The 15,581-nt window shown below is 42.1% G+C and overlaps 1 protein-coding gene across 4 annotated transcripts in view; it reads left to right on the top strand.

Moving 5' to 3' along the window:
* The window catches only part of CHCHD6 (coiled-coil-helix-coiled-coil-helix domain containing 6), a 109,443-nt gene that overhangs the window by 71,107 nt on the left and 22,755 nt on the right, over window positions 1-15,581 (top strand). For all 4 annotated transcript variants that reach the window (XM_068201951.1, XM_068201950.1, XM_068201953.1 and 1 more), the window contains exon 8: window positions 1,659-1,794. In XM_068201951.1, the coding sequence (XP_068058052.1) occupies window positions 1,659-1,794 (136 nt within the window). The remainder of the gene's footprint in view (window positions 1-1,658; window positions 1,795-15,581) is intronic.

Here is a 15,581-nt window from a genome sequence, read left to right on the forward strand (position 1 = left end):
TTATGAGTTTCTGAAGCTCTCTCTGGGTTCTTTTCTATCCCAAAATTTGAAGATTTTTTTTTTTTTAGAATATGGATTTTCGAGGCTTTAAAGGTGATTTGCTATATAACATAGAAATTAAAAATGAACACTAACCCTTAGGGATTGTGCATGGAATAAGTTTCTTCTAAAAGCTGTGAGATTAGTGAAGAGGTAGAAAAAGAAGTCTGTATAGTATTTTTGTTGGCTTCTGATCCAAATCTTAGTGTTGTAGTGTGCTGTCATACTGATAAATTCTTACTCTGTCCATGGATGTTGGCAGTAGGACTGAGGACTGAAGAAGTATCAATTAGAGTATATCTCAACCAAATTCTTGTGAGAGAGAGTGCACCCAGGTTGCTGATATGGAAAAGACAAAATTGTTCTTCTTTTGGTCCTTCCACTTCTTTCCTGAGCACTTCACACAGATATGCATGATTTGCAAACTCGTATCTGAGCTCTCCAGAAGCGTTTAGATCTTGGTTTAAGATTTCCTGTTTCTTAGAAATCTGTTCCACCTGAGAGACTGTGACATGTCCAGGGAAAGGTCATGTTTTCCCTGTCTTGGCCTTGCTATGAAGCCCTTTTGCTGAATGAGTGCCTGTTGTTACTGTGGAAATGACTACATCGTAGCATGGCATTAATATCTGCCTGTAGCATCAAGTGCTTTGAAAGGAAGAGGTGTGTTTGATATTTGGGCACAGATCTCTAAGCATATTGGAGCAGGAAATACAAGGAATTAAATGGATTTATGGTTTAGGAGACGATATCTGAGGATTGCTACACCTAAGCATATGTTCTCTTATTCTCTGGTAAAACATACCATGGCCATGGTGCTGTGAATGCCTGCAATTTGTGTCTGCCTGTCTGTGCAGCTGATGTCACTGTTGTTACTGCGTTTGTGCCATTGTTGCTGGGATTGTTTTACAACGACCTTCCCCTTTATTGGTACTGTTGCTGATGATGTGCCATATGTACACATGCACATTAGAGTAAAGGAACATCATCCTTAATTGTTCCTGGGTAGCTGTCAATGCCATTTACTGAGTATGAATACTAATTTCTGCAGAAATACAAAGAAGCAGATATCTGGTCTTGCTATTATTCTGGTTTTTTTTTCCTAGTCACTAGGAGAATTGCAATGCTTCCAACCATGCTGGATTTCTTGGAGTGTTTAAATAGATGAAAATTCAATAGATCGAGGTGGCTTATTCAACAAGTCTGTTCAGTTCCTTGTCAGACTGTTACAGATCTAGTAGAATCCAGGCCCAGCCAGGATTCTTGAGTTCTGCCAAAGATTTCCAGTGTGAGTTGAGAAAATAATTGAAACTTTTGGACTTGGGGATTTTTTTTTCCTCCTGACTGCGGAGGAAAGATGATGTTTTATACAAGGGTGAAACATCCTTCTACATGAGCTAAGAAAGATCACGTTCCTTTTTTTTTTGCTAAGTACCCTGGATTTTTCAATTGAAAGACACTGTTGGTCATTTGACCCACTTTTGTGATTGCTGCTCCCACCAGTTTCTCTATTGGGAGTGCATGACTCTGGCATAATATTAGTATGTGTGTTGCTGGCAAAGTGGTAGTAAGTGGTTGAAAACTCCTCTTCACACATCATTCTGTGCTTGTTTTCCCTGCAGGAGGAGGAATGCTGATCCTATCTGTGCAAACCTGCAGTCTGAAATTCTGAAGTGCTACCGAGAAAACAAACGTGAAGTGCTCAAATGCTCAGAGCTGGCGAAGGAATATCAGCGCTGTGTTAGTGCAGCTCAGAAGGTAACAAGAGTTTCCCTGTTGTACTGGCGGCTTTGCTGTCTTGTTTTGCATGGTGCTTTCTTCTGAGAAGTGTCTTTGAGAGCTGTGGTATCTGTTAGTCAAATTGCAATCTTCATAGGAGGCAAATCTTCCCACATTCATTCCACATTTCCCAGTCACACAGTGTGTCCCAACTTCATTCCTGTCAGCGAGTCCTGTTGTACCAAGCTGCCACCACAACAGTAGAACCAATGCTCCCTGGTTTCAAAGTCAGTCAATGATTTCCCTAGTTTTACCATCTTGGATGTTGTATACTGCCAACAGTAAGTAAATCCACCTTGGCAATGTCTGCAATGTTTTCAACAGGGTCTAAACATCTCCTGTTATGGGACTTTGCAGTTGGATGTCTTGCGTCTTTTCATTGCTGCATGGGGAAAGATTTTCTACTGGGCAAGGGTGCTGTCTGTTAAGAAAATTCCATACTCCTAAAAACTCTTCATCTTGTGTGGGAGGCCAGGAAGCCTTGTGGCTCTTCCTTCTGAGATGCAGAGTCCCAGTAGGTTCTGTTGATGCCTTAGGACAGTGGCTGCTCAGTACCTTGGAAGAATTTCTGGCTATTGAAGCAAGTGAAGGGGAAAAGAAAATGAAGTATTTGGACATTACAACTAGGGTATGGTCCTGGGCCATGAGAGAATTCAGTGGGTCAGGTGTCCCTCAAGGGCAGACTTTTCTGTTTTGTTTTTTGGTTTTTTGACAGTAGAAAATTCTCCAAAAGGTGCTGAGAATATAGTAAAGTGGATGTAGGGAAAAGGATGGTAATAGAAAATTGAGACTTCTCTCATGGGATTACTAAAGCAAAAGGTGGGGGAGAGGTGGATATTTCATGGAAGCAGTCTTTCTCTGCATTAGCATTGTGAGGAGAATCTGTATGCCTGATTTAAGTATAACATGAAACAAGCTGCCAGCCGGCTCCCAGAAGAAGCCCGACAGAAGGAGATGGGAAAATTGTCAGGATATATTAGACCAAATGTTGTTGCTAGTCCTAGTGGAATTTTTTTCCTTCCTGTTTACAAAGAAGGTCTTTGTATGTCTGCAAATCAGCAAGGTTAAATCTGCCAGGGAAAGGGCTTTTCTCTGATATCTCTGAAGTCCCCAGCTCCCAAAACATGTGGTTTCTTTTTCTTCCTCAGCTTTAAAGTAAAGTGGTGTCTGTGCTGCTTCTGCACAATCAGTGCCCCTGGTTGCTGTGTGCAGAGCATTGGTGCATATATTGCCAGCCTCTGTTATTCTCTTTGCCTCCTCTAAATCAGGCTTGTAGCCTTTTCAGTGGAGTATATCTTTAGCAAATGCATTTACCAATACATCTTTATTGCACGCAGTGCAGGCGGAATGTGATTACCAAAGAAGACAGATTGCATTAAACTTCAGCATATTTGCAAGCTGTGGCTCCAACCCGCCTGAGAAAGGGGCTGGGATGCTGCCAGCCCTGAGCCCCAGCCCAACATTATTAAAGAGTAAATTGGAAGCTAAATGACTGGTAACAGCAGAGGGCAGTGAAAGATCCTAATAACTGGGATCTTTTTTGGATTTGCTGGAGTTTTGGTAGGTTTTCTTTATAAACCAGAAACTGGGGGTTGTCTGGTTGTCTTCGTTCCCAGAGTCTTCAATGAACTTCAGAATCTTTTTCCCCACTATTATTAGAAACTACCTGGAAGGAGAAGTGCGTAGGACATTAATTTGTTGTGGATGATGACAATGTGGCAGAAAATCTTGCTATGTTTTAAGAAGGGGCTTGAGAGACTAAGGAATAGGTAACTAACACCTTGCAGCTAGAGGTAGGCACTAGAGGGTTCTACAAGTACAAATTCAAATACAACTTTTGTAAGGCAATATGTCTTCTGTAGTTTCCTTTTGTCCCAGGACAGCTCAATTCCCTGACAATTTGCCTCACTGCTCTTACTGACTCTTCTGACTCCTGAGATACATGTAGCAATCACAAGCTGTTGTTTTATCATGTAGGATTAAAACTCCCTCCTCCCTTCCCCTTTTTAAGCTGTTATTTTTCTTTAAGTTTAAATTAGCATCTTATACCAAATGGCTTTGTCTCACGCATTCCTCTTTCAGGAAATTCAGGTTGGAGGAATGTGGGAAAGAAAGGCCAGAATCTCTTAATTTCTTGGGTATTTTTTACCTTTTTTTTTTTAAACACAATTTGTTTTCCAGTGCAGGAGGAAATGTAATCAAAGTTGGATGTGTGACTTCATCTCACTTGCATGGTGGTGATTTGTTCATTTGCTTTTTACTAAGGATTTTATAAGGCTTGCTGAATATTCTTTAATGAAGCATCTGCTCCTCTGCAAGTTCCTTTTGATGGCTGGTAAAAATGTCTGCAGGTCATGGTATACATTAGGCTCAGAGAAAGCCAGCTCTAGATTTCTAGACTGAAAATACAGCTTACAGTGGATGAGAATAATTCTTTGCCTCTTCCCCTTACTGTGTTTGTTTGAGACCGTTCCTTTGGACACTCATTTCCCTTTGCCTGTTGTGCACATTTCTGAGCCCAGAGCTGAGATACATCCTCAGTTATTTCTGCCCCGTGAACAAATATATTAGGTAATCATTTGATGAGTTTTAAGATTGATTTTCTATTGGTTTTCTGTACAGCTCCTCTTCCTAGAAGAGGTTACTTTATTGTGGTGCATAGTAGAGATATAGCTGTTTTGTATATTTTCTGGCTATTGGGCCAGCTCTTGTAGTCAACAGAGAAAAATAGGCATATGTAAAGTGTGATGCATCTGATTCTAAAAGGTCATCTGAAACAGGCCAGCTGAATTGCCAGCCAGAGATGAGTATTTCCCTCTGCCTCTTGGGCGGTACATCCAGAGCATAGACTACAAAGTTGGTGCCTGTTGTGGTATGCTCATGGTTATGGGAGCAGGATTCTGCTCTGGTTGGCCGCCTTTGTAGCCAGTATACTTTCAACTTTCCCTGCCTAACTTGCTCATGAGCTTTTCCATGTATACCATCCTGAATGTTGAGTTTTGGGCACGTCAGCATTGACTCAGTGCAGCATCACTGCACCAGACGTTGACTTATCAGCCCCTTTAGGCACTGGGGGCCTTGCTGCATCCCATGCTTTGCTTAAGTGGAAGTTCTCTGACTTTAGAGGATGTTACTGTGATAGCTCCTGTTTAATTTAGGAGTGTTTTATCTTTTCTGGTGGTCTGTTTCCATGGCTCTGCAGAACTTGAGCTACAGCATAAAAATCTCTGGCTTTAAATCTAATAAAAGCTGGGATAATGGGACAGCTGTAGGAGGGGCAGTTCCCATTGTGACTTTCAAAATTGTCTGTAGTTTATTGACCGCAAGTTTCACCAAGAACTACTGCTGCCGTTAGATAATGAGAATTGAAAATTGCTGCTGCTGTTTCCCCAAGGTTTTATCTCGTTCCAGTGAGAAGGGGGTGTGGAAGAAAAAAGAGAGTGGGCAGTGGAAATCTGCGTAATTTCTTAGTTTGGGTCCAGATGGAAGGGGAAAACAAATGATTTTGTTTTAAAAAGTCTGAGTCCTATTAGTGGATTGCTTCCCTCCCCCATGCAAATATACACTCACATGCAAGCTTTTCAGAGTGCTTGTGACCCATTCTGCTGCCCTTACATTCTGTTCACACCAATAGGCAAATGTGAGTTGAAGGCAAATTTTAGTTGGTTACTTTGTTATGTAATTGGTGGCTATACCAGGGAATCTCCAGCCAGCTGCCACTTGGAAAATGAGGCCTCTGGAGACCATATATTAATGTGATTTGAGATTTCAAACAGAACCTGCTTCCTGCAACTGTGTGCAGAAAAATGTCTGTTATTGAAGAGCATGTATTCCTCCTTTTCAGGGGTTTTCTTACTGTCTCTAGGTGCCTGTCTTCCACAGAAGGACCAAGGTGAAATTTTTGTGCACTAGCTCCTGGCCAAACCAAGCTATCAGGAGCCATGTACTCAGACATGTTTTCCCTTGTCAGTAGGAGCTGTATACATTGAGCTAGGAGCCATTCATAATGCTGCAGTCTTCCTCCCTGTTCTGTGTCCAACTTCTCACAAATCTGCTATTCATAACAGGCAAAGGTAAAACCTACTTCTGTCAAGGCTTTAGGGCTTGTCTATATAAGGAAATTACAATGCAATAAACTGGTGAGTTTCTCTGTATATGAACATTCAGGGTTTGTAATGAAAATTCACACACATTTACTGTGAGTCACTCTGCTGTGTGCAAACAAGCCCTTGCTAAATACTGATTGACTGAATTCCAGTGAAGGGAGACTTTTAACATAACCTTGAGTTGTCTATATTCTGCTTTGCCCTTGACTATAATAAAAAGGAATATGGTCAATTTATTGTGTTTACATTTCCAAGTTATCTCCGTGAAAGCCCAGTTCCCTTCTGGCACGCAAAGCAAAGCATTACACTTCTGCTGGAAGTTTGTCTCTAATCTGTGGGCAGGGACTTAGATTGCTGAGAGGATGCTGCAGGTATTTCTGCAGTTCCCATCCTGTTGGAGCAGTTTTGCTGAAGCGCTCTTGATCCTGCTGGGAGCTTTAATTTCTGCAACTTGGGTCTCTCTGCTTAAGAGAAACAGAGTTGGATGCCACAGGCTGCACTGCAGGTATCTGAATATTCAGGATCATCAGGCTTTTGCTCAAGTGTTGTTTCCATTCTGGTGGATTTCAGAGTACTTTATAGACAGGTTGTGTACTTATCTGGATAGAGAGGAGCAGTCAGTGTGTGTGGCTGGAGAAAGTTTGGACCAGGTATAGTAATGTCTGTATCTGTACTCTAGAAACGCCAGGCTTTCTCCTGCCCCTGGGATTCTGCAGAGGTAGATCTTGGCTGTTGAAACCTCATTGAGGAGATCTATCACATGGTATGCTGCTTGAAACACGATATATCTAACTTGAAAGGCTTTAGGGTGTTTGAGCTTTCTGGAATTCAGATTTGTAGTTTCAGATAAATCTGTGTGTTTCCTGTCTGGAGGATGCTGTGCCCAGCCATCCTCAGCCAGCTACACAGCTGTCCTGCCTCCCTTTTGTCAGTTGGTCCTTGCTCACAGCAAACATATCTGTGAAGGGTTTGTCTTGCCTTCTCTATAAAGGAAATTCTCTCTCTTTTTTTTTTTTTTAATCTTCCTCTCTTTCAACCTGTATTTGTGCAAATGCTGTGGTGATAACACTATCAGAGGCGTTTATGACTCAATAAATGGCCCCCACAAGGGAGTTGGGGGAGAGCTGCAAGCTGCAGGCAGCTGCTGTTTGTTTAGTCATAAACACAGAGGAGCAGTGGATTAACTGCACCCAGGCATACCCTGACCTGGTATTTGCAAAGGTGAAGAGGATCCATATTTTGCTTCTAATTATGAAGTTATTGTTTTGATTTTCAAGGCAGCAGCTATAGGTTCTGTCGAGTCTTGGGTCTGTACATAATGCTTCTTATCCTCAAGAGTTCACTGGTGGATAAACTAAAAATATAGAGCTGCCTGAAAGGACATAAACCACCATCTTAATATATGAGGCATGTTCCAGAGTAAATACTGGTCTACTTAAAATGGAAATGTCTGCTGCCTGTACCTGATATTTACAAAGCTGGAGGTATAAGTTCCTTATTTACTCTGTGTCTCAACACTTCATGAAGCTCTGGTGTTCCCCACAGCCTGGTGTGTTGTGAGCACTTATTAACCCACACAAACAAATTCTTCTCTCTGTCTGCTCTTTGTAGTCCCTATAAAGCCCAAACCTCCTCAGGTTTATAATTTTTGAAGAAAGTGAGCAGAAATAAGTTTAAAATTCACTTGGCTGTGCTTCAGGGCTCCTCTTTTAGTCCATATGCTACATCATCTTTACCTCTGAAGTCCTTGTATGCAATTGCCTGATCTGGAAGGAGGACTTCTGACTGTATTTCTCGTCTCATAAACAGTCTGTCTGTTTTCTAACAGTTCAACACCCAGTCCCTGTGTATTTTTTTTTAATTTTCTGGTTTTTGTTTGTTTGGGGGTTTTGACATTGTTACAGTGAGGCATAATTGCTTTTGAGTCTAATTTCTTGCTTGATGGTTCTGAATTCAGATCTATTTACAGGTAAAGTTAATCTAAATACGTATGTTTTACAGATGATTTTGAAAGCAACTTCTGTAAAAGAGGGAAAGAAGTCAGTATAACTTCTACAGTTTCTAAAGTTGAATTATTTGGCATTTGTTACTTCTAAAATATGGTCTTGCTACAGTTCTTGTTTTAAAATCTGGTTTGCCTTAAAGTGTTTAAAAATAGTCTAAAAAATTTTTACACTGAAATACTATAAGAGTTAGCTGGTCAGGAATGAGACGTCTTAGCTGACCTGATGTTCTAATGAGGTCTTTGAGTGGGTGTATCTGAAAAGTCTCATTAGACTTCTGTATCAAAATTTTACTCTTTGCATTCTCTCTTTTTTTTCAAAAAATATTTCTCTTTAGGCTTAAATTAGTGGGACTATATGGATCAAATGTTTCTTTAGTTCTGTGTTCTCTGTATGGTGTGTTAGGCAGCATTTTCCTGAGAGCTGTAGCCTGTATTCAGTCAGGCTTATCTAGTATGGAAAATAGTTGCTTGGGGATGAGAGACTGTTGTGATACATGTGGCTGTTTTAATGCCAGATTCTTTCACAAAAGATTTGTAGCACTGTTGGCAAGTGGGAAGTGGAAATTCTTACTCAGATTAATTCCAGGAGACTGATGACCAAGCAGTCTTGGACAGAAAGAAGTTTATTTCCAATTTTTAAACTATGTGTTTTGCTGCTGAAGTTAGATTGAAACAGATCCACAAAAATTGCTGTCGATAGCAGCAGCTGGTTAGAAGCACAAGGTCAGTGGTCAAGTGCTTTCAGACTCCCAGGAAGTTCCAAAGTAGCCCTGACTTCCATAACTTCCATACTAATGTTAGATCCATTCTCTGACAACTTGGCTATAACTTGGGAAATTTTATCAGTGATGCCAAAGCCTTCATGACAAACTGGGGAAACCAAAGATTTGTTATGCTCTTTGTTGATCGTAGTCTGCACAGGATGGCTTCCTGCTGTGTGCACTTTGCAGTCTCCACACACCATCCATCAGGTATTTCTGTTGCAGGTTTTGGGGCTGTGTTCTTTGAGGACTAGTGGGATTTAAAGCCTTCATCACTCAGCTGAATGTGTCTGTGTGGGCAACGTGCAGGGGTTATTGTGGTGGCAGTGGTCCCATTCAAGTGGAAGAGTTGCTCCCAAGCAAGCAAGACTGCTTTGAGTAGCCCTTCTTTGGAAGTTAGTGAATGATGGATGAGCTCTCCTGTCAGTGGGAAGCCAATCCTTTTCTCTTCAGAACTGTGGCATACTGGAGGAGGAGATGAAGTTGCCTTGATGCTGCTTGCTAGTGTTTGTTCTCTCCACAGAGCCTCCTCATCCAAGGCTGTAGAGCATTCATCTGTTACAAAATCCAAACTTCGAGGGAAAGTTTCATTCTGCATAATGCCTGCAGTAATTGTTTGTGATTTTCACCCCTCTGTGACACTGTCTGTCTGCCCAACAGGCCTCCTTGTCTGGAGATATTTCCTGACATACTTGTGATGCTTCCAAAACAATTTAAAGCTTTCAGTCCTAGCTAAACCTTTGCAAGCCAATGGAAAAAAAAAAAACCTTTCTGGACACGAGTGCTTCAAGTACAGGAACAAGACATGTTGAAGAGAGTGTGTTACAGTGATCTGAATACAGTGTTAAGAGTTAGCTGTGCTGCTGATACTTCCACCTCTGGCAAGAAACATTCTTCTGGTTGTAACATCCTTTTTGATTAGAGGCCTTTACTGGGGGCCTTTAAGAGTTGGTAAAAGGGTCTTAAAGACCTCTGCAGTCACAGAAGCTGTCCAGAAAGACAACACTTGTTATAATTAAAGTTTGTTACCTTTATAATGCAGGGGAAGCAGGAAGAAAAGCCTTGAGTTAGGATGGTGCTGCAATGTCTGGTGTACCTTGTTTCTAAAGCTGGAGAAGTGCTGCTCTACTGTGTTGAGCCTGAGTGTGCATGCAGAAATGCAGACAAAATTATTTTGACAATGTGTTTGCTCCTTGTCCCTGCTGAATGCCTGTTTGTCCTGTATAAATGGATTTCAGGATCAGCCAATCTCCAGCTCTGAAATAGTCTAATAAGGCATGGTGCATAGGGTTTAAAGGTCATTTTGCAAGCAGCTGGCTTCCTGCATATATTAGGGGGAATGATTTTTTAAATAATGGTATTGGAAAGCTGTTGATTTAACTTTTAAAATACCTGTATGCTATAAAATTTCAGCTCTTCTGCCTCTGTCCTTCAAGCACTCTGCTTGCCCTCTGCTTGCTCATCTTTCTGTCATTTCTGATTACCTCTGCCCATCTGCCTCTGCATTCTCTCCCCTTAGGTTTATCAGTCCACGTTTGTTGCCCACAAGGACTTGGCTTGTATTTCTGAGGAGCTCATCTCTTGGGTTACTCCTCTGAGCTGTGGAACAGAAAGCTCAGGGTTCCTTGGTTCGGGCTGTTAATAAAGCACTATTACACTGTGCTTTTATTGGGGGACTGGGAGCTCTCAACAATCACCACTACACTGGCAGCATTTTTGTGTCCCAACAGGTTCCTAGTTCCCTCCTCAGGATGAATTTAATATTGGTGAAAGAAGATTATAATTTACTTTTTTTAAAAGCTCCTGAACTGCTTGAATCATGCACATTGATTATCCCAATCTCCTCTCTGTGGAGTGTGTACTTCAACCCCAACCTGATCCAAGTGTTTCATATGGAAATGGAGGATTTTTTTATTCATTTGCTTGTTCCCTGGATTCCACTTTGAGTTTGTTGATGAGTATGATTTGAAATATTCTAATGACTTGTAAAGTGTGGACACTGTCTTAAAAACTGAAGGGAGCACCCACACGTCCAGGTCATGCAGACCTTTGGCAGGTGGCAGTGTCCTCCTGCCAGGTGTGAGATGGTACCTTCCCATTACAGTTACTTGTAGAGACCCCTGGATCTTCAAATGTTCTTTCTGCTTGTTTGAAATTTTGTTCACAATATATATCCTCAGGAAATCAGATAACTGGACAAAAAGCAAGCTTAAAATTTAGGGAGATGATAGCAGCTGCAATCTTTTTTCTTCTTGCATTCAGACTAAATTGCTATGAAACTTCTACATTTGTCTTATTTTCTGAAGGATGTTTCCTACTCATGACTTGCAGTTGTTCTGAGTTTATTCTCTTTTTAGTACCATGCAGTGCCCTGACACAGCTACTCAAGCAGTTCAGTTTTTGTCTGGGACACACCTTTCTTCTTTAGATATTATATTAAAAGCACCTCCTTTCTGTTCTTGAAGTTTTTTTCTCTGTAGCACTCTCCTGACTATTGTGGAAATAGGAGAGTGATACAGGAATGAACTGAATTGTGGGTTCTCTCTGGCTGCCTGTAAGGGCTCAGACAAGCAGTGCCCAGGTATGTGATGGAGCCCTGCTCAGCTGCTGTATTAAAAATACTCTTTAAGTTAGAATTTTTTTGCTGATAGAACTGTAAACCTTGCAATTTAGAATAGTATATTGGCATAAGACTAAAAAAAATCCTCAAGTTTCTAAATATCAAAGAATTGAGGTTTTCACCTTCTGTGTGAGGCAGTAGGGCAAGTAGTACACTGTGTTTCAGTTACCTACTTGATAGCTTTATAAAATAAGTTATTTGACAATATAGGAGAGTTTGTGGTTATAGATACGATATAGAGACTTGCTGGTCTCTCCAAAGGATTTAAAAAGGAGACTGAATTACTATTTTTTTGTTTGTCCCATCTCAATGCCATCATCATTCCATGTTTGAAAACTTCTGCTGATTCCTTTCCATGCGTGGAAGAAGGGAGGAGATGAGGAGATGTATCTTTTTTTAGAGGCACTGCCTGCAGCTAAACATAGTGTGCTGGGAAGTTACAGAGATACTTCTAATGATCCTCTGGGCTCTCTGGCACTGTCTCTTCATGGATTCAGGTGTATACCAGTTGGTGACTTTGAACATAAGAGCTTCCATCAGGCCATATCAGCAGGAACTATTGAAAACTTTTGTCTTCAGTAGTGCTCAATGCAGCCTACTTAGGATTACCATCATTTAACAAGCTCTGTAGTATTTCTGGGCCTCTGGGGTGTTGTCAGTACTGTTTAACTTCCTGTGGCACATCAAGGTTGTATTTTATCTTTTGGTACCAAGCCTAAGTGCAGTTAGGAGTATTCTGAGGCTCAGGAAATCTTCTCAAATCTTGTAAAAGTAGACAGCCACTGAAAAATGTATGGGATGCTGTGATCCAGGTAGTAGAGTTCCTAGCTGTGTGTGCCTTGAGCTGACAGAATGAAGGCACTGTGATAGAGTTGGAGTGCACTAGAGAAATTTTTGTGGAGAGCTTGTATGGCACCAGTGATCACTGTATTGTTCTGCAAAAGCCAACCTTGAAGTTCTAAAGCTTGTATAGACTCCAGATTGACCTCTGGAGCAGAAGCAGGTTCATTGCTGAAGGTAGACTGGGTGTAATGTTCTAATGCATTTCCCTCTTTCCAGTGTTTATCAAATGTCTTGAGGCACATGGGCTGCCACTTGGTTCAAAAACAAGCATTTTAATTTCACAATTAAAAGTGAAAGTCATACTTTGTTCTTGCAGCTGCTGATGGGTGGCTCGTGTGCACACAAAGCTATGTTGTGAACTTGAGACAACAGAATGCTCTCAAGTTCCTTGTTTAATCCAGCATCAGATGAGTGCTGGTTGGGAAAGAGCCCAGGCTGTGTGAGACCCTCCTTAGTGCCTTCTTGTTTTGCCGAGCCTTGATATTTGCTACAGTAAAACCCCATAAAATGCAGGAAAGTCTCTCTCCAATCAGGTGAGTGTATTAGCAGGCTTCTTGCACTGATGGATTAGAGCCAGGCTGTGTTCAGTAAATGTGGCTAAATAATAAAAGGTGAGATTGTGTGCAGTGATCCCAGGTCTCCTTTCTCCAGCTGCTGCCTCCTGTCTGTTAGTTGGGAACCTTTGCACAGGCAAACAGCTTTGCTTGAGAGAGCAGGCTGTGCACTGTTTTCTGACACAGCCAAAGGTGGCTGACACAAAGCCAAAGGAGAGCTTCTCTCTGAGGGACTGAAATGTCAACAAAGATGTTGTACTGCCTTGCAGAGCCCTGACTTGCTTTGTATAAAAACTGAGCAGATGTTGGTAGGTCAGGAGCTTTGCCAAATACAGAGCAGACCCTGGAGAGCAGGGCAGAGCCTGCCCAGGTGACACGAGGGACACTGTCCTGGGTTCAGTGTACCAGCGTTCCCCTGAATGTGGGGCTCCCCCCAGGCCATGTCTGGAGCTTTATCCTACTTAAGGAAGTGGGACTCACGTAAACATGTTGTGCATCCATGAGCCTGGTTTATGTCCCACTCTCCGCTTAGTCTAAACCTGCTGGTGAGTTGCAGTGGTGTTCCTCAGAAGCACAAAGGCTCTGAAGTAATAAGTTCTTGTATACCTTGTGAAAACTGGCAATTAGGTGGAGGGAAGGGACCCCAGTGGTGCTTGTGCAGGGGGGAAGGATATTGACTCACTCTTTATTAGACGTGAGTTTGGTCACAGAAAAACATAACTTTGAGACATGAATCTGGAGGAGTCCAAGTGGCTGCTCATGAACGACCTATTTCCACTTGAAGACTCTGGCTTGCCTGAATGTTTGAGGCGCTGACTTCTGCCTACCATTGTGATCACCCTCACTGGAGAGACTCAACAAGGGTGGCACTGCAGCAACTAAGAAGATTTGTCCTTTGGAATATGCCTTCTCTGTCTAAGTATTGATTTCCTTATTGGCTTTTGAGAAATGGAAACAAACTCCTTGTTGCAAGAGAAGGCTACAAAAAGCTTTCAAAAGTTTATAGCTTGATCCTCTACGGCCTGTTCTCTTATTTTAGCATGAGATAAAAGACAGAGTATTAGGTGTGAGCAGCCTGGAAAAATAAAAGAGCTTGTGGATTTAAGGTAGCCTGTGGTCTTGCTTCCTGCACCTCTTTTTGTGCTGTTCAGGCAAATGTTTCATGCTTGGAAAATTTGAGCTCTGGGAATCAGAGCAACTGCAGATCTTTGCTGGCCTCAGCTCTTTGTGCTGATGATGAGCAGGCAGTTGTCAGCTCCTCAGTAGCTTGTTTTTGCTGCTGTGTGTTGAGGCAGGACAGCAACTGAGATGAGGGAAGAAGAAACTTTGGTATTGTGGTCCTGTGTCCAAGGACTCATGTGACAGACAACTGTGTGTGAATGAAACAGCCTGAGGTCTGCCAGCTCGCTGATGGGTGCTTGGTGTGGTTGTTGGTTGTGGTGTGGCTGTGCTGTCACACCTTGTTCAGAGGTGTGAATGGTCAATGACTTTTGGCTGGGTTTTTTTCAGTCCCCACTGGTCATCTTTGTCCATCTATTATTAAGCCCACTTTGACATGGCTGGCAGGAGCTTATTCCAAAGCCTGATGGAAGTGAGATGTGGTAGTTGGGGAGCACGGGCATTGAGGAATTGGTTGTGTCAGCAGGTCTGCAGGTGGGCTTTGGACAGGACAGCAGGGGTTCGTAATTATGAAGTTTTCATAGGCCCCTTGAGTACAGTGATAGGCTTTGAAGCATGGTTTCCTCTGAGCTCTGCTTCCCCACAAAATCTTCAAGCATGATCCATCAAAGAGTGTGAAATATATTCTAAATCCCACTGCTGCCTTTTTCTCAGTCAGCAGGGTTGTGCTTTCTTCTCCAGTCTGGAGTTGTTTGCTGTTGAGAATAAGCAGTCTCTTTTCTTGTGATTCCTTACCTCTCTTTGGGACATGATGCCATCAAGAAAACCAGCTGTTCCAATCTGAGAGCTGCCTCTGCCTTCGTGCTCTCTTGTTGATTGTGTTGAATCAATGAAGTGCTGCAATACTGTAGAGAAAAGGGGGATGTGAAGAAATGGGGGGGGATCACACAGAAGGAATATACAGAAGAGGATTCATATCCTGTCACATGGTTCACAGTGGCTGTGTCTGGAACTAGATCTGCTATAAAACCAGAAATTCCCACATGAAAACTTGAATCCCAGGTCTAAATCTTTGGCTCACTAAGTTGTGGGATCTGAGAGTTCCCACATGGAGAAGAGAGCTAGCTAATCTTAGCATCTTGGGAGACCTGATAAATCCTGACCGTTCCTGCTGAGAAGGTGGTGGCTTTGATAAGTGTTATGGGAAAAAATATTTAAAGGAGAGAAGTAAGGGAGATAATTTCTGGATGCCAGCTGTAGCAGAAGGATAGTGTTCAAAATATTCCTCTTGAAAATCCTGCAGATTGCAATTCTGACTCCCTTCAACTCTTGAACCACTGTCTCAAACCTTTATCAATACAGACTTTTTTCCTGTGAAGCTCAGCTTCAATGGCATCCCTCTTCAGCCAAGAAAACTGCCAGGTTGTGCTTTGACTTTGGTTCCAGATGTTCAGTGCAAAAAACTTTCATTGCTGCTATGAAAAGCTTTTCTTAAGGGACAACATAAAGCAGGAATGTTTTGGTGCTTGAAGGCTGAAGTAGTCATCTTCCCTTGAGAAGAGTCTTCTAAAGCACAGATGTCTGGTCCACTGTCATGTGGATAAAAGGTTATAAGGATTATGTGTTCATCTGGAGCTGTTGGTCTTCCCAGCAGGTTTGGATCCAACTGACGTTTGGACCCACCAGCCAGGTATGCCAGAGAATTTCTTCAGTGGCTCTGAACTGCTACACAAGTCTCTAGGCTGTAACTCTTCATCT

Source organism: Anomalospiza imberbis, chromosome 11 (genome assembly GCF_031753505.1).
Source record: "Anomalospiza imberbis isolate Cuckoo-Finch-1a 21T00152 chromosome 11, ASM3175350v1, whole genome shotgun sequence".
Lineage (NCBI taxonomy): Eukaryota > Metazoa > Chordata > Aves > Passeriformes > Viduidae > Anomalospiza > Anomalospiza imberbis.